Below are 24,932 nucleotides of genomic sequence, written 5' to 3'. Positions count from 1 at the left end.
ACATACACACACACAATCAGGAGGCACGTTAATCACCTTTTTTTTTGTTATCGTTTTCCAGGCTAAAATCGCATATACATACACTAACACGACTATTCAGAAACTTATCCACAGTCTCCTATTGACAAGGCAATTCAGCTCAGTGGGTTGCCATGGATACCACTATGCATCGACGTTGAACCATCAAGGTACAATAGCGCACTCTAAATTTAATAATTGCAGTAGGCATTTTATTGATTCAACATTGAACGAGGCATGCCAAAATAAGAGTGGAGTATGGTAAGATGGGTGCTCGAATTTTATACAAGAATTTCTATTTACATTGCTGGAGAGAAAAAAGAAGGGCTAGGGGGGGGGGGTAAAGACATATTTACAATTATGAACACACAAATATATCACTCGAAAAATGATACCATTTTGGGTTGGTTTAGCATGTACAGATTCAATTCTTCGCTCTTTCTACGTTTCTTGGAGATCGAAGATGATCGAGTATGATGTATTTGCCTCAATATGCTGAAACTAGCCACCTCTTCACTTTTTCGTCGCTTAGCTGGCATCAAAGGAGGTGTTAATAGCCGCTGTGGTTGCTGCTGTGGCACGCTATTCAGACTGACACTTCGCTTAAAAGCTAGTAAGAGTTTGGCTCGTTCTTGCATGATCGCATCAGGAATTTGGACCGTGCCAGCCGCGATGGTCATGGTGGTAGCAGGGGGAGGGAATGTCCCCAATGTCGATTTGATGGATGGAATGCCATGGACATCATGGATTGTCTCTGTTGCTAAATCGAGCCATTCCTGTCGATTTTTGGTGCATGTGTCTACCAGCTCTATACTCTTGGGATACAGTTCAGAGAGTGCCTCAAAGTAAGGATGGACAATGAAATCGATAAAGCCGACGTTAATTTTGGAGGGATTGGCAATCTTCTGATCCATGTTGGGCGAGACGGGCAGGCCGAGGCTGAGCTCCTGTTCACCTTGACGAAAGAATTCTACACAGACGAGGCGAGATTGCTGATAAAAAACGGTCCATGGGCGACATGGATTACTCACATCGGCAGCGTGTATCAGAATGTTGCACATCATGAGTCGTTCGTTCTTGTTCAGCACTGTCGTGTTATCCGCTGTAGTCGTGGTGGTAGTTGCTGCCGTGGTTGTCTGACTGAAATAATTTGATTTAAAGTATTCAAACGGATCGTTGCAAGCACTGAATAATGGCTTTAGTGTTGATTCGATGGATACAGTGTTCTGAAAGAGTTGCTGCATTTGAGATGAGCTTTCGATTTTATCACGTAAAATGGCAATGTTGTCTTTGAGTGTGAAATGACAGACCATGTCAGTGGCGAGGATCATTTTAACTATGGATGATTTGAACTCTTCTTGGGTCATGGGGCATCCATATTCTCGGCTTTTGCTCTCAACGTGTCTTAGGTAGTTGTGCTTTTCGAGAAGTTGCAATGCAATGGTGGAAGAATGGCTTTCCAACACAGATAGGTTATTGTACTGCAAAGCTCTTTCTGTGCGACAAGATACTTCAAAGTTGTTGTTGTTGCCGGGCTGTTATATTCAACGCATTAGAGCTCGCTCATGAGTGTATGTGTCCCACGCAACTTACATGTCCAATATCATGAAACAGTGCTGCCAGCATCAACATGGCCAGATCGAATGGGTTCAGATATTCAGACATGCCATATTCTTCCAGCATATGATACAAGACCATGGCTACATCAACAGCATGATAGAATGAATGGTAGGGATTATCGTTGTACTCTCTTTCAATGTCGATGAGCAAGTCGAGAAAGTCCGATGTAGTGGTGCCCAGTGTTTGACATACGCCTATACGCTTAAAAATGCCAGCAATGAAGCCATAGACTTCACTGCGAGGTTTTCCATGTAACGAGTAGTCCAAGGCGTACTGATAGGGGTTATCTGATATCTTGAGCATTATCTACAATGAAATTAAACCTTAACCTTAATTTTTGTATTACTGCTGTGTTGCCGCTGGCTCACTTACTGTCTCGATGGCAAATAGATCGTCTGCTAGTAAGCTGTTATGTCTAAGGATGATCATTGTATATAAAGAAAGAGGTTACACCACGAGTACACAGACGCACAATATGAAAAAAAAAATAAAGAAGGAGAAAAAGGAAGAAAAAGATTTTTTTTTGGGACGAGATGTAAAATTAAAACCGGCTTTAAGGGTATATCTGACATCATTATGGTAGAAGCATTTGGAAACACATCAAATAAATACAGCCGAAAGTATCCGTTTCAATTAGCTGGGCGATAGACTTTGTGTCAGTTGCTTTGAAATTAACATGAAACAAATTTTTTTTTTATTCTAAATAGATGATGGCAGAGATCCGTATCCTTCTTGTGTGGGTGTCCACATTTCACTTGTAACGTAATCCAGGAGCTCCTTGTGGCTCAATGGCTTGAGCTCTTGCTCTCTTTGACAAAGACCCTCCTTGATAGATTGCTCAATCACAGCAGCGGCAACAATGGCAGATACTTGACGAATACGGATCAGAGAAGGATACAGCCAGCCTTGACGTAGTTCCTCGCTTGTGAGCGAATCAGCCAGTGCCTTGGAAGCGCTGTAGATCATGCCGTCAGAGATCATGGTAGGCTTAGCCAGCACACCTGCGAAACCCAATCCAGGGAAAATGTACATGTTGTTGCCTTGACCAGGAATACGCACCTCGCCAGTGGATTGAACTGTGTAGCTGGGGAATGCTGTGCCTGATGCAAAGATAACTCGGTTCTCTGTAGCCTCCATGGCCTTTGCAAATGAGCATTCAGCCTGTGTAGCAGGATTCGATAAGGGGAATACGATGGGTTGTTTGTTGATAGACGCAAGACGATTGAGGACTTGTGTGTTGAATGCGCCAGGTGTTGAGGATAAACCAATTAAGCTATAAGGATGTATCAGTAACTGAACCCCCTACATGTTTCACGCCAAGTTTTTTTTTTTTTTTTTTTTACAACTTACGCAGTGGGCTTAACATAGTTGACAATGTCAATCAACTCCTTGTATTGCTGATCTTGATTATCATCGCGGGCGAAATAGATTTTGTGTTGAGCCAATCTGTCACCACGGTTCAGAGTTACAAGACCCTGCATTTTATATAAGTATCCCATACTAGAGTAGTTACTGTTTCTCATTGTATACATACCTTGGAATCCACAATCCAAAATACACGTCTGGCTTCTTCTTCAGACATGCCAAACTCAGACTGGAAGTATTCTTGGATTTGACGTGCGACACCAATAGCAGCAGAACCAGCACCATAAAAGACAATGCGATGATCTTTAGGTAACACACCATCCTCCTTTTGTACCTTGCGGATAGCATTAATGACTCCAGATAAAATGACTGCACCAGTGCCTTGGATATCGTCATTGAAACACACCAGCTTCTCTTGGTACTTTTCCAGCAGACCAAACGCATGTTCACTGGACCAATCTTCAAATTGAATGAGCAAGTTGGGATACACATCGTGGATGGTGCTGAGTACAGTATCGACAGTGGCGTAGAACTCGTCTTCGGCAGGGCGAGGCTTACGGAGACCGAGGTAGAAATCATCGTTGCGCAATTTCTCGTTGTTGGTGCCCAAATCCAAGACAATAGGCAATGTGCGACGAGGATCAATACCAGCACCAGCGACGTACAATTGCAATTTACCAATACTAATACCAATGCCGTTGCTGCCTAAATCTCCCAAACCCAGGATACGAGAACCGTCAGTAATAACAGCAATTTCAGGGGAAAAGTTGGGCACAGGCTTGTAGTTGGCAATAGTCTCTTTGAGGTTCTTAAGGTCGGTAGAGTCAATGTACAAACCATCAGGGACACCGGGACCAGCCAAAAAGGGGTAAATGTTGGAGTACTCGACGCAGGCAGTACCGACAGTAGGGGTATAGATAACAGGAGCAAACTCTTGTAAATCGTCCATGATAATCTTGTAAAACAGACGAGTGTTGGAGGATCTCAATTGAGCCAAGAAGATGTATTTTTCGAGCATGGTGGATTTCGATCTGACTTGCTGTAACGCACGACGTCTTTGGATATCCATGGTTTCAATACCAGAGGGTAACAGACCTGTTAAGCCCATTGCTTTACGCTTTTGTTGTTCAATAGCAGTGCCTATACATTGAATTTTTCATCAGCTTCATGCACGTCATGCGTATGTCAAGATGCCATCTTACCTTCGTTGTCATAACCAGAGATGTATTTAAGCGATTTTTGAGGAGCATGTTGTTGGTTTGTGTCTGCAGCAGCAGCAATGTAGGAAGAAGGAGCCATTTTATGTTTGTATGTTGAAAAAAGCAATGTAATGCTTAGTAAAAGAAAGAGGGTCAAAAAGTCAAAAAGCCAATTCTTTTTATATCCTGAGGGGATCTTTTTCTGTCATTCTAAACATCTACGAATCAGATAAGCAAGCTGGCGTTGTATTTGGCTTATTCATGATTTAAGGGAGACAAGCACCAAGCAAATTTTGTGGGGAAGAAAGGGACATTCACCATTATTAATCCGTACGACCCTGATTCCTTTATTTACAGTTTTGACAGAAATTAGGGTATAATTCATTGACATTTTTGTATAAATCTCCTCGCTTGGGTTTCCCATATTATCCAACCCCAAGAAACTCTGGGGTAAATGTCCTTTCTACAGTGGACTGCATGCTGTAAATGATGATTTAGACAGTATAAGAGACTGTCTCTTGTTTGAATCGGGTATGCATTTTTAGATTTATTTGATAGTGCATACAAAAGTAACAGCTGGTCAACACTACATGGCAAGCTTGTCTGCTGCCATAAGGTGATTTATGTAATATGGGAACAATCGGGGCATTCTTTCAAAAAGGTGGGAAAAATATACCCCTTTTAGGGTACACGTATATTTGGATCAATCTACATCGTCCATGTAGTGCAGTGGTGCATTTTCTAGATACATTCTGTCTGCCATTTCTCTTCGCATAATGATTAAATCAGGCTCGTTTTGTGTCGGTGCTATAGGTTGTTGTTGTTGTTGCTGCTGCTGCTGCTCATGGTTTGATATGGATTGTCGGCTATGTATCATGGTGCATAATCAAATCAATCAATAATAAACATGCCACATTTCACGTTTATATATATATATATATATATACTTACCACATAGGACAAGATGAGTTTAGCTGAAGCCAATGAAGGATGCATTCCGAGTGATATTCGTGATTGCAGGGTAATTTAGCTAATTCCATCCTCTCAAATAACTCTGTACAAATGGCGCACTCTGTCCCACATTCTAATTTCGTAGGTTGAGTTTATACACTTGATCGATTTCCTGTCTTTTTAGATACCTATATCATCTACACCCAAGATACGTCTATCTAATGCAGCTATCTCTGAATCTGAAGCTCCTTTTTGTTGACTAGTTTTAAGAGTAAATGCCATATTGCATAACTCATGTACGAACAAGCAGTCTACCTGTCATTTGGATCAAAATAGCTGTGTCATCATGATTAAATGAGTATATCACGCGAGGTGTAAAACATGTGTAAAAGAAAAGCTACCTCAAGAATCGCTGCAACATTTGAGGCAAATCTTCTCGACCAATCGTTGTCTGAAGATCCATGACATTGGGTATATCTGTCATGTTATCTATCACTGCTGCTGCTGCTGCTGCTATTGTTGTTGTTGTTGTCGTTGTTGTTGTTGCGGCAGCTGTACGGTTATCACGTCGATCTGAATGAACAACATTCGATTCTAGATCATATCTATCATTATGATTATCACTGTTCCGTTGCTGATAGTGTTCATCGTTTGTCATCTGCTATTAATAGGTTAAATGCATGCACCCCAAAAATCTTCCACAGACAACAATGATACTATGCTAAATGAATGAAATACCTCGTTCTCCTCTTGCTCTCGTTCGGCTGTGGATAGGATATGACATGTGCCGCATGCTCGAGCACCATTAGCTAAAAGAATAATTCTCCCGCAATGAATACAAGGACCAAATTGCATTCTAGCAAAACTGTCAAGAAGGAAAAACTCGTCTATCCTCTGGATGCTTTGGAATTGCGCGTGACACGGTGCAGGCCAATCGCAGACACACTTTGTGAGTCCCATCAGCTTGATTATGTAGAATCTGATAGCAGGAAAGATCCTTCCTTTTGTAAAATGGTCGTAGATTCGCTGCTTTTTACAACTTGGACCTGCTTCTAGAATATCATCATCATCATCATCATCATCATCACACACACACACACACACACACATACACACACACACACACTACATATCGGTGGTGGATTTTATTAGGAATGGATCTCCCTATACTTACGATTCCATTTGATTATGAACATACAATGATTTGTCTAGAAAAGCGTCATGCATTGTATTCTTTAATCAATTCTCTCATTTCAATCATCATGGTGTAGCGGGCTGGTATAGGTTATCAAATCCTAAAAGAGCAAAAAAAAAAAATATATCATTGCATTCTTAGCTCAAATTTCAAAAGCACAGCCTTAGAGATTATTACCGTCTACCGTACAATGTATAAAAGCTGCAAACATCTCACGATAACCGAGAAAATTGCAAATGTTGCGTTTGCAAAAGGAATCGCACCTCTAGCTTCTTGTAATACAGTATAACCAAGTGCCTGAACATTTAAATATTATCCATTGCATGGTCATATGCTGGAATAATTAACAAATGTGATACAGATGAAAAAATGTTATGTTAAAGTACAATGCAAAATTGAATCTGCCAAAAAATTACACTTTTATTGAGAATGCATTCAGAGGATTCATTTATATAGTTTTTATTGCACTAATGTCTGCAGCATGATGATGAGCTATAATACAAGTAGGGCTTACTATCTATCCAACGAACGATTTGTGAATCATGATTAGCATGATGATTTTCCCAAAGGACCTACGAATAGCCCAAGACATCTAGTGTTAGATATTGATAGGAAATTTGATATAGCAATATATATATATATATATATACCAGAGTTTTAGAGAATTGCAAGGCATAATTGACGAGATAGTCAGCGTTGAAAATGCTGCTTTTAAGCGGGGGAATATGCACGCCTAAATTGAAATGGTTATTACAGTTGAGCAAAGCAAGCAATTGTTCTTTTAACTCCATGATCCACATTTGATCAGCATCGCAATCAACGTTGTCATCATCAGAAAGACATTTGGGCTAGCCAGCAGCACCGCAGCCCGCCGCCGCCGCCAAATCTCATTCAAACTCAGTTATTTATTCTGCTCATTATTGGCCACATTTCAATTGTTATCGACTTCTTTAATCTATTTTGCGATATTTGACTATAAAAATGGTATTTACCATATGATACTTCCGAATACATTCTTCGAGTGCTTTTCGAGGCGCATCCAATGGTACCAAATAAGATTGATGTTTTGAATAAACCTATTGAGCAATTTATGAAAATATGAAAAGAGGTTTCTGGCCAAGAAGTCGAAATTTTACATATCAAGGTCCCACAAAGATGATTTCAGGGGTTACGTTAGGTTGATGGACACATTTTGATTTAATATGTACTATAGTAAAAGTCTTCATTATCAAGGTGAAAAACGCGATCGTTTGATTTTCAATGAAAACCATGAGGGGTACCTCATGCTTTTTGGTCGATTTTTGACCTTTTTTTATGGCTCAAAAAGTTGAGCAAAGGGGTCAACAAGTAACTGCCAGATGAGAGCAACTGTTTGGTGCTATTCTGATCATCTAAAACGGCCTTGAACGCAAGAAAACGCAGCTCAAATGCGCCCAGATTTTGCTGTATTAGACGCACTATTGACCAAAAAGGGATAATATCTCTATGATACTTGCCCATATATGAAGTAGCTACGTGTATATGGATGTAGAGTATCACATAAGAATCAGATCCACAGATAATATGAAGGGTTTTTATGTGTAAGTGGAGGGTCAAAATGAAAATAGCAGTATTTTGATAAGATACGCAAGAGCAGCAACCAGTGGCACGAGCTGCAGCAGCGCAGGTTGGTTCTCTGCCTTCGCTTCAGTTCGGTCAGAAGCTCGACGGTCTTCCATATCTGTGATGCCAATGAATCCATTTTTTCAAGCTATTTTTTTGATCGTGAGGACTTGACGACAGCAATCAGAGCTTGATCAACAAAAGACAAAAGCGCAGACATTGATTCATTTACATTTATATTATATACATTATTCCTTTCTTTGTATTTTTTTTCTTTTCATGTTTGCAAGCTCATTTAGTTTGTTGTCCGTATGTGATTCTATCATATCACTATTATTTGATTGCAGCCCATTTGTCTATTGTTTTAATAATGAAAAGAAATTGGTGATGTGAAAGTACGAACATAATGCTGTGGTGTATTTTCTTAATGCTTGAAAAGCTCGGGCTGATAGAGATTGAGTGCCATACACATGAGTGGAAAGGTGGGTATAATCTGACTGGTTAAGTTTAACAGAGGTACGCAGGCTGTCAACATTAGGTCGAGTTGGAACCGCCTTGAAATGTCGCCAAACTCAATGTGTCTTTAATTCTAACATGATTGAACAAGACAATGCCCAAATCAAACAGATTATGAAAGAGCTAGTGCCACTGAATTTATCTCATTGGCAACAATGCCATCATTCGACTTCAATTTCGCTGGTCAAAGGTGTGGGTGACCCTTTCTTTGTGACTCTATCCGTATGCCCAGAGTTCAAATGTGAAAAGGTTTCCTCGAGCAACCCCCCTCCCCTTTTAATTTCAATAGCCTTTTTACCTTTTTTTTTTTATATTTCATCAAGATATATATATATATATAAGAATCCTTAATCGTATATATAAAAAAGGATAACGAGCGAGAAGCGATCAAGAAAATCAATCCATTTGAAAGATCAACAACCTTAGTTAAATAGGTACAAATAATGACCTATTAAATGGAATGTGCAACTAACGTGTTTTACAGAGTAAACGCTAACTATGACTGAGTATAATAATGACACCGAAAGCAAACTACTCAAACTGATATTGGAGGCTGGTTACGAATGCTGCAGTACAGTGCAATCTGTTCGAGATTTACTTGATAATGTAACATCCATTGAAGAAAAAGATGTGGCCGAGGTATTGGGTAGCATGGCTCGAACACATAGTAATATGGCGGGTGTTGGCATTTCAGCAGATAGTAACAATGTCTTGACTGAGATGACGACTTGGAACGTGGAGAATTTTGTCCATGTCGTCTCTGACAAGGTAAAGCGTTTTTCGGCATGAGACTAGACAGGACCATATTAACTGTCCCTGTATAGGCACCCGAATTGAATTGGCTCAGAGTATATCAATGCCTCGATTACCCTCATTTTTTCTTGTTTGATGGGAAAGGACTGGATCTATTAGTGCGAGCATGGAAATCGTGTCCCAGCAACAACAATTGTTTCCCTGCCAATGTCTTCTTTGGTAAATGGGATAACGTCAAGGGGCAACTCACCGCCTTGTATCAAATCGCCATTGCACCTACCGATTTAGTCAACTGTATTCGTTGTTCCAACAAGACCGTCATTGCATTAGATGATTTTGCCCAATCCAGCGTCCATATTCGCTCCATTGTGTCGCAATTAGTGACCGATCAACTCAACTCACTCGACCTTATTGAACGCATCATTCAACTTGCCGATTCCTCTGTTGCTGAAGACGCTAAAGCTCTGCTGGAGAAGATTTTGGTCAAAAAGGTGCCTGAATTGTTGTTTATGGGATTGCTTCAAATTGACGTAAGTTGTGTTTTTGTGTCTACTGGAGTGTGTATCTCATCCACTGTTACCAACTAGCCCATTGCCAATGCCGTTCACCAAGACCTGTTGAATCAATTGATCAACTTTTACCTGGCAGGCAACACCAGCAGTGTTTTAGTGATGACTAAATTCTGGAAAGTGAAGCCAGACTTGTTCAAGAAGAACATCATCGATCTGTACAGCCAAGAACCCACATCACTGACTCGTATTCTAGCTTTTGTTCATGAGCTAAAGGTAAAATTATGAAGAATAATATACACAATGATACTAACACATGCAATGCAGATTCTTCCTACTATCCTCGACATTCAACCCTTCTTGTTCACCATTGATTTAGCAGCCTTAGCTACTCGTCGTGAATATCTCAACCTGGAAAAATGGCTGCAAGACAAAATCAAGGAGCACGGCGTTGTATTTTCGCAAGCTTGCTTGAAATTTTTGAGCAACAAGGTGAGAGCTGAGCTGGCTCGACAGGAATCCAGCTCTGCGCCAATGACGGTGCCTCTCTCTATGGATGTTGTGAATGTCTTTATCAAGACCATTTCAGACAGGTAAGTTTATAGTCTAGTGGGAGTGGAGGGGTTGTCATGGCAACGCTGACTCATTCAATGCACTAGTTTGTCCATGCAAGAAAAGGGGTTACTTAGCGATATCCACAACACGTACGTTCAGATTGCGCAGAAATCAGTCGTATCACCACCACCCGTCAACAGCAACGAGCACCACCACATGTCACCCGAATCCATCACTGCAGCTGCAACCACAGGCGATGTAACATTCAAGCAGGACATTGAGGACGAAGCCAACTCTTACTACGAACGCATTTACAGCGGCGAGATCTCCATCAAGGACATGATTGACAAATTGACGCAATTTAGCACTGCTAGCGACGCCCGTGAACAGGATATTTTTGCGTGCATGATCCACAATTTGTTTGACGAGTACCATTTCTTTCCCAAGTATCCTGACAAGGAACTAGCCATCACCAGCATTTTATTTGGCTCATTGATCCAGAGCCAACTAGTGTCTTATGCGCCCCTTGGTATTGCTCTCAGATGTGTCTTAGATGCCCTGGGGAATGCACCCGGCTCCAAAATGTACAATTTTGGTCTTCAGGCACTCGCTCAGTTTCAATCTCGTCTACCTGAATGGCCACAATACTGCGCTCATCTCTTGCAGATTCCTACACTGCAGCAAGCCAACCCAGACTTGATTCACTTGATAAAGGGATCCATGCAGATGGGACGCATTCAACAACATCAGCAGCAGCAGCAATTACAACAGCAGCAGCATCTTCAGCATAATGAAGGTTCTGCTTTACTGAATGAATCTGCCTCCACCTCAAAAGCGCTCACACTTGCTGCCTCCTCCAACAACTCTGTCACTGCTGTCACCACACCTGCGCCCGTTATTTTCGCTGCTATCCATGTGCCCCCCATGTCGTTTGACGAAAATATCCACTGTCAAGTGCCCAATGAAGCCACGCAGGACAAGATCCTGTTCATTATTAACAATGTTGCACTCAACAATCTCGCTGTTAAATCCTCTGATCTCAAAGAGAACCTACAGCAATCCGCCTATCAATGGTTCAGTAACTACTTGGTAGTCAAGCGTGCTAGTATCGAGCCCAATTACCACGACTTGTACATTTTGTTGCTGAAATCTGTCAACAGTTCTTTGCTCTATCAACATGTCCTGCGCGAGACATTTGCCAACATCAAAATCTTGCTGAATTCAGACAACACGCTTTCTTCGTCTACGGAACGCACCCTGCTCAAGAACCTGGGTTCCTGGCTGGGTGGTATGACATTGGCTCAGAACAAGCCCATCGTTCAGAAATACATTGCGTTCAAAGAGCTGTTGCTGGAGGGGTATGATACCAATCGATTGATTGTTGTGATTCCATTCGTGTGCAAAGTGCTTGAGCAAGGTACCAAGAACTCGGTGTTTGTTCCTCCTAATCCCTGGGTGATGGCCATCTTGAAGTTGTTGGTGGAGTTATATCATAACGCGGATCTCAAGCTGAATCTCAAGTTTGAAATTGAAGTGCTGTGCAAGAGCTTGTCGGTCGAATTGAGCAGCATCAAACCTACTGTGGTCCTCAAGACAAGACAGCCCAGAGGAAGATTCATCACTGCTGCTCCTACAACCACTGCTGTGGTGGCTAGACCGGATGATAATGGTATGGACATGAATTCGCCCTTTGGTCCTGCAAGTCGCCCTCCCATTGCCAACTTGCTTCCTCAATCCGCTGCTGACAATGACGATGATAGTGCACCCATCAACATTCCCAACCTGGGTCCTTATTTGACTTTCAATCCTCAAATTGTCATGTACAACACGCAGCCCAACTCCAAACGTTGGGTACTTCAAGCTGTTACGCAAGCCATTCGAGAAATCATTGGTCCTGTGGTGGAGAGATCTGTGGCCATCGCTTCTGTATCGACACGAGAGCTGGTTGCCAAGGATTTTGCCATGGAATCAGACGAGAACAAGATGAGAAAAGCAGCCCATTTGATGGCACAGAGTTTAGCTGGCAGCTTGGCCATGGTGACCTGCAAAGATCCTCTTCGTACTAGTATGGTGAATCACATGCGTGCCTTGTTTAGTGCCAATGGTCTGACTGAAGTGGTCGCTGAACAAGCCGCCATGTTGACCGTGGCTGATAATTTGGATCTGGTGTGCTCTGTAATTGAAAAGACGGCCATGGAGAAAGTGGTGATGGAGGTGGATGAAGCGCTGATGAGTGCGTATGCCAGTCGTAGGAAACATAGAGAGCAGCAACCTCGAGGCAGTGCCCAGCCTTACTTTGATATGAACGTCTTGGCCATGTCGCGATACCCATCTACGCTCCTTGAGCCTCTGCGTCCTAAACCCAATGGGCTTCAAGTAAACCAGTTGCGTGTGTATGAAGATTTTACCCGCATTCCTCGATCCGCTGCTGCTATCGCTGCTGCATCTGCTAAACAAATGATGGAGCAACAACAGCCTATCTTGGATCAACAACAACGTCTATTGCGCACTCGCCCTGATATGCTACCCCTGAATGGCTATGGCAGCAACAATACCAACAATGTAGTTCCTAATTTTGATATTGGCAATCCCCAACAACAACAGCAGCAACAGGCAAGTGCCCATCAAATCCTAGAGAGATTCGCTCAGTACATCAACGAACTGGAGAAACTCGTCAGTATGACCAATGCGCCTAGTTTTAGCGCCTTACCTATGCACCATGATATTATTGTATTGGTCCGTCAAATCCCACTATTGGCCATGTCAAGCTTCGATAAAGCCGAAGCCGCACGCACTTTTGCACAAAAGGTGGTTCAATTGCTCTACAAGAGTGAGACTCAATTGGGTCGTGAAATGTATGTGGCCTTGCTGGAACGCTTATGCGATGTCGCGCCTAATGTAGGTGCTCTTGTGACATCGTGGTTGACGCATGCAGACGATGAACGCAAATACAATGTGCCTGTTACAGTTGCTCTGATCAAGGCTAACCTGATCAATTTACCTGAGCAAGACCAAGAACTAGCGAATCTCATTGATAATGGCAGAGTCAGTGCTATTGATTTCACAGCACGCTTGATCCGCTCCTGCCTGTTTGAAGATGTGCCATTGGCCAATCGACAAGAATTCATGGCATCCTTGGAAGCTCTCAGTAGGTTGAGAGGCAATGTACCTGACAGTGTATTGCTATTGATGGATGATATGCGAAGAAGAGCCTCTGCTGCTGCTGCTGCTGCTGTACAGCCACCACCTTCATCTGCTTCTAATTCATCTGGAGCACCTACACCCTTGATAACACAGCAATTGCAACAACATGAAGCGGCTTTCCAGCAACAGCCACCATTTCAAGAAGAAGACCATGGCCTTCGCGAGCATTTGCGCATCCTGTTTACCGAATGGGTCAGAATCTACCAACATCCTACGACTTCGGACAAGGTGCTGAACGCCTTTGTGGCCCAGTTGTCTCAACAAGGCATTTTCAAAATGGAAGATGTCTCCTCCCTGTTTTACCGAGTTTGCCTCGAAACCAGCATCGAACATGCCATCAAATATAAGCAGCTGCCCGGCCAGTCAGCCGGTCTTGCTTACCAACCCATTGATGCATTCTCCAAGCTTGTCATCAGTCTATTAAAGCTGCAGCAACAGCAACAGCAGCCTCCCTCTACGCCCATTGGCACACCTGCCACTGCCGCTACAGAGGCACAAGATGCCAGTCGTGTTTCCTTGTTTGACAAGGTGCTGTCCATTATTGTGCTAGTGGCTGCTCAACATCATGAACAGCGTCGTCAACAGTTCAATCAACGTCCCTTCTTGAGGCTATTCACCAGTCTGTTTAGTGATCTTCATGCAGCAGAACAGCAATTGCAGGCCATCTATATCCCCATTTTGACAGCCATGAGCAATACACTGCATACACTGCAGCCATCCCAATTCCCTGGATTCACGTTTGCTTGGTTACAGCTGATTTCCCATCGCTTGTTCATGCCCAAATTACTGTTGGCAGAGAACCAAAAGGTATGTTTTTTTTTTGTTGGAGAGCGAAGAATTCGGTATTCATTATTGGAGCTATTATAGGGATGGCCTACGTTCCAACGCTTGTTGATTTGCCTGTTCAAGTTCTTGGGCCCTTTCTTGCGCAACACACAGCTCAAAGACACCACACGTATGCTGTATCGTGGCACGCTGAGAGTGCTGCTTGTGTTGGTGCATGACTTCCCTGAATTCCTCTGCGATTACCACTACAGTCTCTGTGATGTGATTCCCTCCTCTTGTATACAGCTCCGTAACCTCATCCTCAGTGCATTTCCTCGTAGCATGCGACTTCCTGATCCATTCACACCCAATCTCAAGGTGGACTTGCTACCCGAAATCAACCAATCTCCCAACATCCTGTCTGATTACACCTCCGTCCTCAAGAGCGATCACCATGATTTGAAAAAAGAGATTGATGCCTATTTAGAGTCTGGCGCTAATGACGATCAATTCCTAGCCAAATTACCCTCTCGTCTCATGCTGCCAGACGACAAGACCAAGTACAATATACCCATGATGAATGCCTTGGTGTTTTACGTGGGTGTGGTGGGTGTCAATGAAGGCATTCCCATCAATCAAGGACCTCCTATCGAGATTTTCCAGGGCTTGTTGAATGAATTGGATTCAGAGGGTCGCTATTTGTTCCTGAGTGCGATTGCCAATCAACTTCGATACCCCAATAGTCATACACACTATTTTAGCTGTGTTATCCTCTATTTGTTTGTAGAGAGCAACAAGGAAATTGTCAACGAGCAGATCACCCGTGTGCTGCTGGAGCGTCTCATTGTGAACAGACCTCATCCTTGGGGCTTGCTGATCACCTTTATTGAGTTGATCAAGAATCCTCGCTACAGCTTCTGGAATCATTCATTCACTCGTTGTGCCACAGATATTGAAAGATTGTTTGAAAGTGTATCTAGGTAAGTTTTCTTGGTCTAAAGCATATAGTGTGATACAATGACTAACCCAACCTTTTGTTAATAGATCAATCAATCAAATTTAAACAAAAAAAAGTGTACATATAATATCACAGAATAGCATTGATTTTTATTTTTATTACTGTTTCCCCTTTCTCTTCCTCTCTTCGTTGTGTATATTCATCATTTCTGTAAAAAAAAAGAGACATAAATACCTTATACCTCCTTTATATTTTTGACCATCCGTCTATTGTACCGTGTCATATGCTTTTGTCTTGTCATTTTCGGCCAATCTTCCCGTTATTTCCATAGCATATCCGTTCCAACCACTAAGATGAGAAATTATGCCAGATTACATGACACATCACGCAGTCTGTTGGAGGGTCCCTGATGTCAGTATAAAAATGCTCCTTCTATCATCCATCACTCTTCTTCTTCTTTTCTTCAACATCTCATTGCAAAATGTCTGACACGATTGGTGTGGTAGATGAGGAAAGGAACACAAGCAGCATCATGGAAGATGCACCTTTTTCGATAGCCAATTCAAGAGTATACAACAGAATAGCACCATGGTTTTTGGTCAGTCTAGGCACATTTTACATAAGCTTTTTACTGTATCGCTACTGTTCCTGGAGATTTCGACGACGCAGGGTTAAACGAGTGCGTATGGAGAGACAGAAAGTAGAGAAATTTTGGAGAAAGCGTACCGCGTATATTGATGCATTGACAGAAACAAGCTCTACTGTGCCAACGCCTCTACAAACAGCAGCAACTGCTGCTGCTGCTGCTGCTGCTTACGATGAAGAAAAGTATGTGCAAAATTGGTCTCCATCCTTTGATTCCTCAGCGACTTTGGTGGGTATTGTCTCTTCCAGTGATTACTACATGAGTGAACCAAGATTTCCAGCGTCATCAGTTCAAGACAAAGGAGAAGAGGAGATATTAGAAGAGGAACAAGAAGCATCTTACAACTCCAAGTACTACAAGGCAATGCAAGTCTACTCTCAACGATCTGCTGTTTTCCGCAATACAGCAACGGCAGCCCACAAGCAGCAGCGGCAGCGCCGAAAATCCAGACGAGAGCGGCTCATCTCCACCATTCTCAGCAGGATCAATGGTAATCATCAACGGAAAAAGAGGCGACAATTGCTATGGCAATGGAGCGTGGCTATGGGTTATTGTCGGTATTATCATGGCCATGATATGAACATCATAATTCAAAGACTACTTTTGGAAGAGAAACGACAGAAAAGTATTTGCAATAGTATAGCAGAAAAGGAGACGGCAGCAGCAGAATCCTTGTAATTTCATATAGCCTGTATCATATTATTAGTTTGTAGCATTCAATACATACAAGTTAGAAATGTGATGTATAATTTTAAATAAAAATAATGCGTTATGCCACATTCGCCTCCTTTCATTTCTAATTCTGAAATGATATGATAGCATGACATGCCGCATCGATCATAAACGGTAATTAAGATTTGGAGATTACTATCCGCACTTGCAGCAGGATCCGCATCTAGAAACTCTTTAATTTAAAAGTTTAAAGTAGAAGCATAGCCAGGTTAAGCTGCGGTACTTTTTTTTTTTTTTTTTTTTTTTAACTCGTAACTCCTTTTGTATGAGATATAATAAGGGGCATTATTTGGCCTTCATTATTTTTAAAAGGTTTTTATTACTTGCTCCGCGTAGACAATAGTAGCAGGACTATAATCAAGCGGCGGGCGCAATTTTCTGTGATAATATTATATATGTTTAGACAAAGTATGAGAACAATTTAAAAGAGGGACTGTTATAGGCTGGCATGAATGAGATCTTCGTCGACCATCTTTTGGATGTCGAGTCGGATACTATTCAGCACAGCGGCAGGAGCGAAGGAAGCTTGATCGAAGATTAGACGATAGTGAGCCTTCCAAATGTTAGACATCGCAATGATGACTATATGATGGGAGGAAGCACGAGGCCGCTGACTATATCGAATATTGTAAAAGTCGAGAGTGAGGAGGGAATGGCGGATATCATCAATGGTTACCGTGGGCTAGAGGAACTCAGAGATAATACCCTGCCAGACCGCTGCCTTGGGTGGGCATTCAAAAAGGAAGTGGTCAGTGGAATCTTCAACTGAGGAACATACAAAGCACAAGGGGGACAAGTAAACAGTGGGGAACCTCAGATTCAATAGGGACTGATGGGGAATGCAATTGTTGATGAATCGATATACGACATTTCTTTGGATCATGGTCAGGGACAAAGACCAGAAAAACGACCATCGGGGAGATGCTATGGCAGCCAATCGTTGAGGAACGACGGAAGCAGAAGAGCATGCCTGCTGAAACGATTTGGATCTACAGCCAGTGGAAGTCATTGCAAGGTTGTTGTCAGTTGTGAGGTGATCAACAAATGGTTGCAATGAAGGACTGGATGGTGAAAAAGAGACAGCGGAAGAAGGAACACACAGAGGGAGAAAGAAGGGTTGCAACTTGAATGTGCCTTTTGCAATGCCCTGAATCAGTTGTCGAGGTGCACGCTGCCATACGGCAAGTGTGGGGTCGAAGGAACGTTTCCAATGGAGAAATTGCTCAGTTGTATGCACGGCAAAGACGTCGGCGACAGTCATTGAGTGGATTTTACGAGGCAATCTGACACCAAATTTGCCTTCATTATAAGCCTGGCACTGATTTTGCCAGCAGACAAAAATATATTAACACTCCGCTGTACATTATGTTTTGATTTGTTCATTCTTACACTTTTTGGACTCGACTCGACCTATTTTGCTAGATTTGACTATATGAATTGTGATGATCATCCCGTACTTCCTAATGCATTTTTGGAGTACTTTTTAAGGCGCATCGAATAGTGCTAGTTAAAAGATGTGTTCTAAATAAACTTATAGAGCAATTTCAGAAAATATGAAATGAGGTTTTTCGCCAAAATATAGAGATTTTACATGTAAAGGTTCCACAAACAAAGTTTCAGGGGTTGCATTGGATCCGTAGAGACATTTTGAATTAATATATGCTATAGCAAAAGTCTTCATTTTTGGTGTCAAAAATGCGATCGTTTGATTTTTGATGTTTTTCATGAGGTATCCCTCATGCTTTTGAGTCGATTTTTAGCCATGTTTTTCAGGTCCTAAAAAAGTTGAGCAAAGGGGTCAACAAGTAACTGCCAGATGAGAGCAACTGTTTGGTGCTATTCTGATCATCTAAAACGGCCTTGAACGCAAGAAAACGCAGCTCAAATGCGCCCAGATTTTGCTGTATTAGACGCACTATTGACTAAAAAGGGATAATATCTCTATGATACTTGCCCATATATGAAGTAGCTACGTGTATATGGATGTAGAGTATCACATAAGAATCAGATCCACAGATAATATGAAGGGTTTTTATGTGTAAGTGGAGGGTCAAAATGAAAGTAGCAGTATTTCGATAACGACAGGGCAATCGGTAGCGTCTGCCCCTGCGCAAGTTGATTCTCACCGAAGCGAAGCAAAGATAGAGAGCCCTCCGAAGCGTAAACGCTCGTATTTGAGTAATAAGAGGGAATGCAGGTAAGCCGTCCGCCCGTATACGAGATATTACTATAGCTATAAACGTAAAATACAAGTATGTGCTGGTAACATTAGCGACAATTTAGCATTGTATGTATACGAATGTTTTTTGCGACTGAGGATGGCTTCATCTCGCTAGATGTCTCGGCTACTTTCTTGAATCATTAGTGCCAATAAACTTTGTCCTCTGTGATTCAGTGCTTTCATGAGCCTCATTGACTCTAGTTCTCTCGTGCACTACATAGTGGCACTGAGCATAGAACTCTGATTACAACATGCAGTTGAGAGCATGGCAACTGAAACTGATAAGATTAAAGTTTAACAAAGACCGCACATTGAGCAATGAAACAAGCATTCATCATCATTATGATCGGTCAAACTCTCAAACGAATAGCATGCGGCAAGCAAAATCACACAAAGATCCAAATTGACATGCTGGCTGAGTCTATGTACAAAATTATCTTTATTTCTATTGAAAGCATGGCATGCTTTGCTATTGAAAGGTATCTATCTAAAATATCAAAAATTGTGGATTTGCAAACGTTGTGTTCCAAAGACCAATGTTTCTACCTGATTCTATAAGAACAATCTCCATTTAATATCTCTAATATACACAACATGCATATCATGTACATACTTCATCATCTACTTGCACAGCGTCTTCCTCTCCTGCATCATCTTCTTCATCATCCTCTTCGTCTTCATTGTCGTCAATGTATTCCAAGGGTCTCATTCTTAGCCATTGGTTTCGTGGCCCTGCTATAGATGCAAGATTGACTCTGAAACCAAATATACGCGGTTGATAAATGTGTGAATTTGGGCTTGGAACAAGCTCTGGATAGGTGAGAAACAAGAGTTGGCAATATGAAGATCCAAAATGAGCCCCTACACACACTGTCAGCTATCTAGACCCCAAACCCTATACTACCATAGTTACCATCTACACAACGATGAATGGATCCAGGTGGCATATATATGTCAAGACACCTTGGACAGTACAAATGGACGCTCTCCCGTCCTGTTTCATCATATTTGCCCATGGGCAATACAGGAGAATTATTGCAATAATATCGAGGACATGTCCCAAACTGACTATTTGAGTAACGTTCCGCCATCAAACTCAAACCATTCCTGGTTAACAGATAGCGTTGGTGTATCAATCCATACAGCATGAAGGCATAAGGTTCAACAATACGCGGGTCCTGCGCTTTCAGCCGCTTGTGTGTCTTGTCATCTTCCTTCCAAAAATCATCGTCGTTTCTGGTATTGCTGTTGTTGTAGTAGTTTTCTATTTGTATGAGATCGTACTCGTCTCCTCGCTGATTGTCTTTCTCGTCCTCGTCCTCCTCCTCCTCTTCTTCTTCTTCTTCTTCTTCTTCTTCTTCTTCCTCGTCAAAAAACTCATCGCATTCCATGTCTAAAATCGTCTCTAATGCTTGCGTATAATAAGGTACCACACTAGACAATCCAGTCAGATTAAAGTCATCATCTATAAAGTCCTCAGGCACTTCGACGTAGTATTCGTGACCAGAGAGAGAACAAAACCAACTAATCCAACTTTGCAAGGAGCTTCCAGACGACGAGAGCGAATCATCCAGGTTGGTATCTAATACACAAGGTTTAGTTGTTGTGCATTGTGTGAGGAGGAGGTGGAGGAAACAGTATTATTTCATCATGGCGCTTTTACATACCATATACGTTTCCTTCTTCTGCACTGTCCATCTATTGCTGTATATATAGGATTTGATAGCAGGGCTTTAGGTCGATTGATGTTGGTTTCAATGCAGAAGAAACAAAAAATAAAAAAATATCCAAATCATGCTATATTGGATTATGGAGACGTCACTCTGGGATGATGGGTATGATGCTGACAATGATGCTATGAGAGTCGATTCAGTGTACACACACACACACACACACACACACACACAATGTGGTGATATGGCTTCTCTAGACGATAAAAGCGTAGAGAGAAGTGGGGCGCAATCACAGGCGAGGAGAATGTTGTAGAAGGAACCAGATGGTCAAGATAAATAGACTTGACACGTAATCACATTGGATATGATGCCACAAATTTCCATCATAACCTTCTAGCAATCTCTTCCACTGCAAATCGCAACACAAATGGATGTCATAAACCCATGAAACTCAACTTCTTGGGTAATTCGGAATAATCACAGCCAATCTGATCACAGGGAATTCTCTAGAAATTTCATGCAATTTTAGTCTATGATTTTAGATATAAAAAGGCGTAAATTTTTCATCACTTGCCTTTTGTTTCTTCATTAAATATTCATTAATATTTTATAATCAAACATGTCTAAGAACGCTGTTGGTATTGATTTGGGTACTACTTACTCCTGTGTTGGTGTCTGGCAAAACGATCGTGTTGAAATCATTGCAAACGATCAAGGTAACCGTACTACTCCCTCCTTTGTCGCTTTTACCGATACCGAACGTCTTATCGGTGATGCTGCAAAGAATCAAGTAGCTGTAAGTATTTGAATTGAGTAGCGCATGTGTGTCTATTATGATATTAATCGCGTTTTTCTTATAGATGAACCCTCATAACACTGTCTTTGACGCCAAACGTATGATCGGTCGTCGTTTCCACGAAGACGAGATTCAGTCTGATATGAAACACTGGCCTTTCAAGGTCATCAACAAGGATGACAAGCCTCAAATCCAAGTTGAATTTAAGGGTGAGACCAAGGTCTTCACACCCGAAGAGATTTCCTCCATGATCCTGGTCAAGATGAAGGAAACCTCTGAAGCCTATTTGGGTGGCACCGTTGATTCTGCTGTCATCACCGTCCCTGCTTACTTTAACGACTCTCAACGTCAAGCTACCAAGGATGCTGGTGCCATTTCTGGCTTGAATGTCCTGCGTATCATCAACGAACCTACTGCTGCTGCCATTGCTTATGGTTTGGATAAGCAAGCCAAGGGCGAAACCAATGTCTTGATCTTTGATTTGGGTGGTGGTACTTTTGATGTGTCTCTCTTGACCATTGAAGATGGTATCTTTGAAGTCAAGGCTACTGCTGGTGATACTCACTTGGGTGGTGAGGATTTCGATAACCGTCTTGTCGATCACTTTATGCAAGAATTCAAGCGTAAGTTCAAGAAGGATATCTCTGGTAATGCTCGTGCTGTCCGTCGTCTCCGTACTGCTTGTGAACGTGCCAAGCGTACCTTGTCTTCTGCCGCTCAAACCACCATTGAAATTGATTCTCTCTTTGAGGGTGTTGATTTCTACACCTCTTTGACTCGTGCTCGTTTCGAAGAATTGAACCAAGATCTCTTCCGTAAGACCATGGAGCCTGTGGAGAAGGTCCTCCGTGATGCCAAGATTGATAAGGGCTCTGTTCACGATATCGTCCTCGTTGGTGGTTCCACTCGTATTCCCAAGGTTCAAAAGATGGTCTCTGACTTCTTCAATGGCAAGGAACCTAGCAAGTCTATCAACCCTGATGAAGCTGTTGCCTATGGTGCCGCTGTCCAAGCTGCCATCTTGACTGGTAATACATCTGAAAAGACTGATTCTCTCTTGCTTTTGGATGTTGCTCCTCTCTCCCTCGGTATCGAAACTGCTGGTGGTGTCATGACTCCTCTTATCAAGCGTAACACTACTGTTCCTACCAAGAAGTCTGAAATCTTCTCTACCTATGCCGATAACCAACCTGGTGTCCTCATTCAAGTTTTTGAAGGTGAACGTGCTCGTACCAAGGATAACAACATTCTCGGTAAGTTTGAGCTCTCTGGTATTCCTCCTGCTCCTCGTGGTGTTCCTCAAATCGAAGTTACCTTTGATGTTGATGCCAACGGTATTTTGAATGTCTCTGCTCTTGACAAGACCACTGGTAAATCCAACAAGATCACTATTACCAACGATAAGGGTCGTCTCTCCAAGGAAGATATCGAGCGTATGGTCAACGATGCTGAAAAGTACAAGGCTGAAGATGAAGCTGCTGCTGCTCGTATCCAAGCCAAGAATGGTCTCGAATCCTATGCTTACAACCTCCGTAACACTCTTCAAGATGAAAATGTTGGTGGCAAGTTACCTGAGGAAGACAAGGAGAAGATCAAGAACGCTTCTGATGAATGTATCAAGTGGTTGGATGACTCACAAGAAGCTTCCAAGGAAGAATACGAGTCTCGTCAAAAGGAACTCGAGGAAATCGTCAACCCCATCATGATGAAGTTCTACCAAGCTAACGGTGGTGGTGCTCCTGGCGGTGCTCCTGGCGGATTCCCTGGTGGTGCTCCTGGTGGCGCAGCTCCTGGTGGCGACTCTGGACCTACTGTTGAAGAGGTTGATTAAATTCAATCTTGAATCATCTTTGCATATATATTATCATAAAAAAAACAAGAATTAGGCATCAAAACTTTATCATTTAAAAAAACTGAAATCTTCTAGCATTTTGTAATATACTCCCCCTTTCGGTTTTTTCAAATACTATCTTTTATGTAGTCGAATTTCTTATTTGTCAATAATAAATTTTTAATCTTCATATCTCAATTGCTTCTGTCTATCAAATGTCTTTTCAATTTTTATATTTGAGAGTATCTCAACCTGGATATACCATACATGATTGACTTTTGATCTTTACATGTCAAACCAAATGCAGTGATGCTTTGTGGCTTGAATCAAGCACTTTCTATTTACAGATCTTGAATGACATCTAGTAGAAAAGAGGTCAAACTACTATGTGATTTAACTTTTATTGTCTATTAAGCAATGTTCAACTTGATCTGCAGCATGGATGAGGATATCAACTATCATAATCATTTAGATACTTGTCTTAGCAATCACATAATCTACTCTTCAGAGCGAATATGGATAGCATGTTGGCACGACAATCATAAACATGTCAGATACAGTGTAGGTTATTTATTAAGTGTATAGTACAGATATAATATAACATTGCCTATCAAAGACAACGCATCCAGCATCATCTATTTAGCATTAATTACAAGTTGTGATGGTAATGTTTACAAGAGTGGAGAGCAATCTCATTGGCAATGGTGGTATTACGTTTCACAGAAACGCAACGATTACATGTTTCGTCTGGCCCAAGAGCACGATGACAAGTAGAGCAATTGCTTCTACATTGGCTACAATCCCAACCCGCCAACAGCGCTTTTCCGCATGCACAGACTACTGGTTCTTCCACATCACTATAGCTATCGTCATAATCGTCGTATTGAGGACAATGCAAGTAGGCATGCTCATTGCTGTCACTGTCATCTAACGATGAAGCCTCATCTTCTGATTCCTCATTGTACTGGTTGTTTTGGTTCGTGATGGTCCACACGGCTGTATTGTTGGTGGGTTGTTTGATGTGATTTGACAAAGTAGCCGGTTCATTATTTGAGCAAGCAATTGTCATGATGTGTGTTTACAAGAAAGAAGCTAGAAAAAGAGGTCCAGAACCAGAAGATCTCTCTTTATATACTAGCGAACCTCATGTTGATTTGAATGGCAGCATGTATCTCGATGCGAGATTATACTTTTAGATACAGTGGATGAATAATAGGATTGACACTTGGCCAATTAACGATTCATTTGATGTTATACAGCTCTTCTGGTATTAAAAGATGCATGCAACTGCATTCAATCAAACTGCATTTCATTTGTTATGCAGGTATAATCAGATCATGTTTCTATATGTCCTGAATTTCTATAAAATATTTCATAACCACCCGAGAAGAGCGGAATATTTTATACCATTTTTTCTCTTCACAGCCGTGTGTTTCCTCTAAATCTATTACAGCAGGGCCGTTACAAAGGCCTTTAGACTATTCTCTCCATAGATTACTGTGAAAAGATTAAAACGATTACATGAATATCATGCCAAGGCGAAAATACACCGAGACAAGCATGATATGATTGGAAATATCAAGGCGGAATCACTCTAGATGAATTTCACATTCATGGACGGAACGGAGCTCATTTAATAATAGCTGAAAGCGCATGAACACTGGTAAATTGTACTTATTGTTGTAAAGTGTAATTCTAAAAATGTGTAAAAAAATCAAGTAATCTATTCAACAGTTTTTGACTATTTGGACAGTTGGGCACCTACAGAGATGTTTATAAATACGTGATCTTGTTTCTATGCTTTCTATCTCGACTGTCGAGAA

At 41.8% G+C, this 24,932-nt stretch overlaps 9 protein-coding genes across 9 annotated transcripts; 3 read left to right on the top strand and 6 right to left on the bottom strand.

Moving 5' to 3' along the window:
• Positions 1 to 395: 395 nt before the first annotated feature.
• CEF1 (Pre-mRNA-splicing factor cef1) lies at positions 396 to 2,067 on the bottom strand (the record flags this gene model as incomplete). The annotated part of the gene is made up of 3 exons (XM_064829392.1): positions 396 to 1,553; positions 1,612 to 1,944; positions 2,011 to 2,067. 3 exons carry the CDS (start codon positions 2,065 to 2,067, stop codon positions 396 to 398), a joined length of 1,548 nt encoding a protein of 515 aa, XP_064686594.1.
• A 270-nt stretch (positions 2,068 to 2,337) lies between these two features.
• On the bottom strand, positions 2,338 to 4,302 carry GLO1_1 (Lactoylglutathione lyase; the record flags this gene model as incomplete). Its single annotated transcript, XM_064829391.1, has 4 exons — positions 2,338 to 2,911; positions 2,989 to 3,113; positions 3,173 to 4,143; positions 4,206 to 4,302. The coding sequence occupies 4 exons, from the start codon at positions 4,300 to 4,302 to the stop codon at positions 2,338 to 2,340; spliced, it is 1,767 nt and encodes a 588-aa protein (XP_064686593.1).
• A 603-nt stretch (positions 4,303 to 4,905) lies between these two features.
• On the bottom strand, positions 4,906 to 6,008 carry ATC70_010170 (uncharacterized protein; the record flags this gene model as incomplete). Its single annotated transcript, XM_064829390.1, has 6 exons — positions 4,906 to 5,068; positions 5,154 to 5,286; positions 5,342 to 5,412; positions 5,469 to 5,489; positions 5,555 to 5,814; positions 5,892 to 6,008. The coding sequence occupies 6 exons, from the start codon at positions 6,006 to 6,008 to the stop codon at positions 4,906 to 4,908; spliced, it is 765 nt and encodes a 254-aa protein (XP_064686592.1).
• Positions 6,009 to 8,964: 2,956 nt separating this feature from the next.
• Positions 8,965 to 15,315, top strand: ATC70_010169 (uncharacterized protein; the record flags this gene model as incomplete). Its single annotated transcript, XM_064829389.1, has 7 exons — positions 8,965 to 9,234; positions 9,291 to 9,749; positions 9,807 to 10,004; positions 10,056 to 10,321; positions 10,388 to 14,294; positions 14,355 to 15,232; positions 15,297 to 15,315. The coding sequence occupies 7 exons, from the start codon at positions 8,965 to 8,967 to the stop codon at positions 15,313 to 15,315; spliced, it is 5,997 nt and encodes a 1,998-aa protein (XP_064686591.1).
• Positions 15,316 to 15,691: 376 nt separating this feature from the next.
• ATC70_010168 (uncharacterized protein) lies at positions 15,692 to 16,534 on the top strand (the record flags this gene model as incomplete). Its single annotated transcript, XM_064829388.1, has 1 exon — positions 15,692 to 16,534. The coding sequence occupies one exon, from the start codon at positions 15,692 to 15,694 to the stop codon at positions 16,532 to 16,534; it is 843 nt and encodes a 280-aa protein (XP_064686590.1).
• Positions 16,535 to 17,270: 736 nt separating this feature from the next.
• ATP2_3 (atp2, beta subunit of the F1 sector of mitochondrial F1F0 ATP synthase) lies at positions 17,271 to 17,849 on the bottom strand (the record flags this gene model as incomplete). Its single annotated transcript, XM_064829387.1, has 1 exon — positions 17,271 to 17,849. The coding sequence occupies one exon, from the start codon at positions 17,847 to 17,849 to the stop codon at positions 17,271 to 17,273; it is 579 nt and encodes a 192-aa protein (XP_064686589.1).
• A 1,455-nt stretch (positions 17,850 to 19,304) lies between these two features.
• PRO1_2 (Glutamate 5-kinase) lies at positions 19,305 to 20,507 on the bottom strand (the record flags this gene model as incomplete). The annotated part of the gene is made up of 4 exons (XM_064829386.1): positions 19,305 to 19,361; positions 19,423 to 19,670; positions 19,723 to 20,391; positions 20,477 to 20,507. The coding sequence occupies 4 exons, from the start codon at positions 20,505 to 20,507 to the stop codon at positions 19,305 to 19,307; spliced, it is 1,005 nt and encodes a 334-aa protein (XP_064686588.1).
• A 594-nt stretch (positions 20,508 to 21,101) lies between these two features.
• gel4 (1 3-beta-glucanosyltransferase gel4) lies at positions 21,102 to 23,109 on the top strand (the record flags this gene model as incomplete). The annotated part of the gene is made up of 2 exons (XM_064829385.1): positions 21,102 to 21,278; positions 21,343 to 23,109. The coding sequence occupies 2 exons, from the start codon at positions 21,102 to 21,104 to the stop codon at positions 23,107 to 23,109; spliced, it is 1,944 nt and encodes a 647-aa protein (XP_064686587.1).
• Positions 23,110 to 23,758: 649 nt separating this feature from the next.
• ATC70_010164 (uncharacterized protein) lies at positions 23,759 to 24,178 on the bottom strand (the record flags this gene model as incomplete). The annotated part of the gene is made up of 1 exon (XM_064829384.1): positions 23,759 to 24,178. One exon carries the CDS (start codon positions 24,176 to 24,178, stop codon positions 23,759 to 23,761), a length of 420 nt encoding a protein of 139 aa, XP_064686586.1.
• Between the last annotated feature and the right edge of the window lie 754 nt (positions 24,179 to 24,932).

Source organism: Mucor velutinosus (assembly GCF_035048745.1).
Source record: "Mucor velutinosus strain NIH1002 chromosome Unknown tig00001563, whole genome shotgun sequence".
NCBI classification, from domain to species: domain Eukaryota; kingdom Fungi; phylum Mucoromycota; class Mucoromycetes; order Mucorales; family Mucoraceae; genus Mucor; species Mucor velutinosus.
This window is presented reverse-complemented; position numbering and strand designations above follow the sequence as displayed.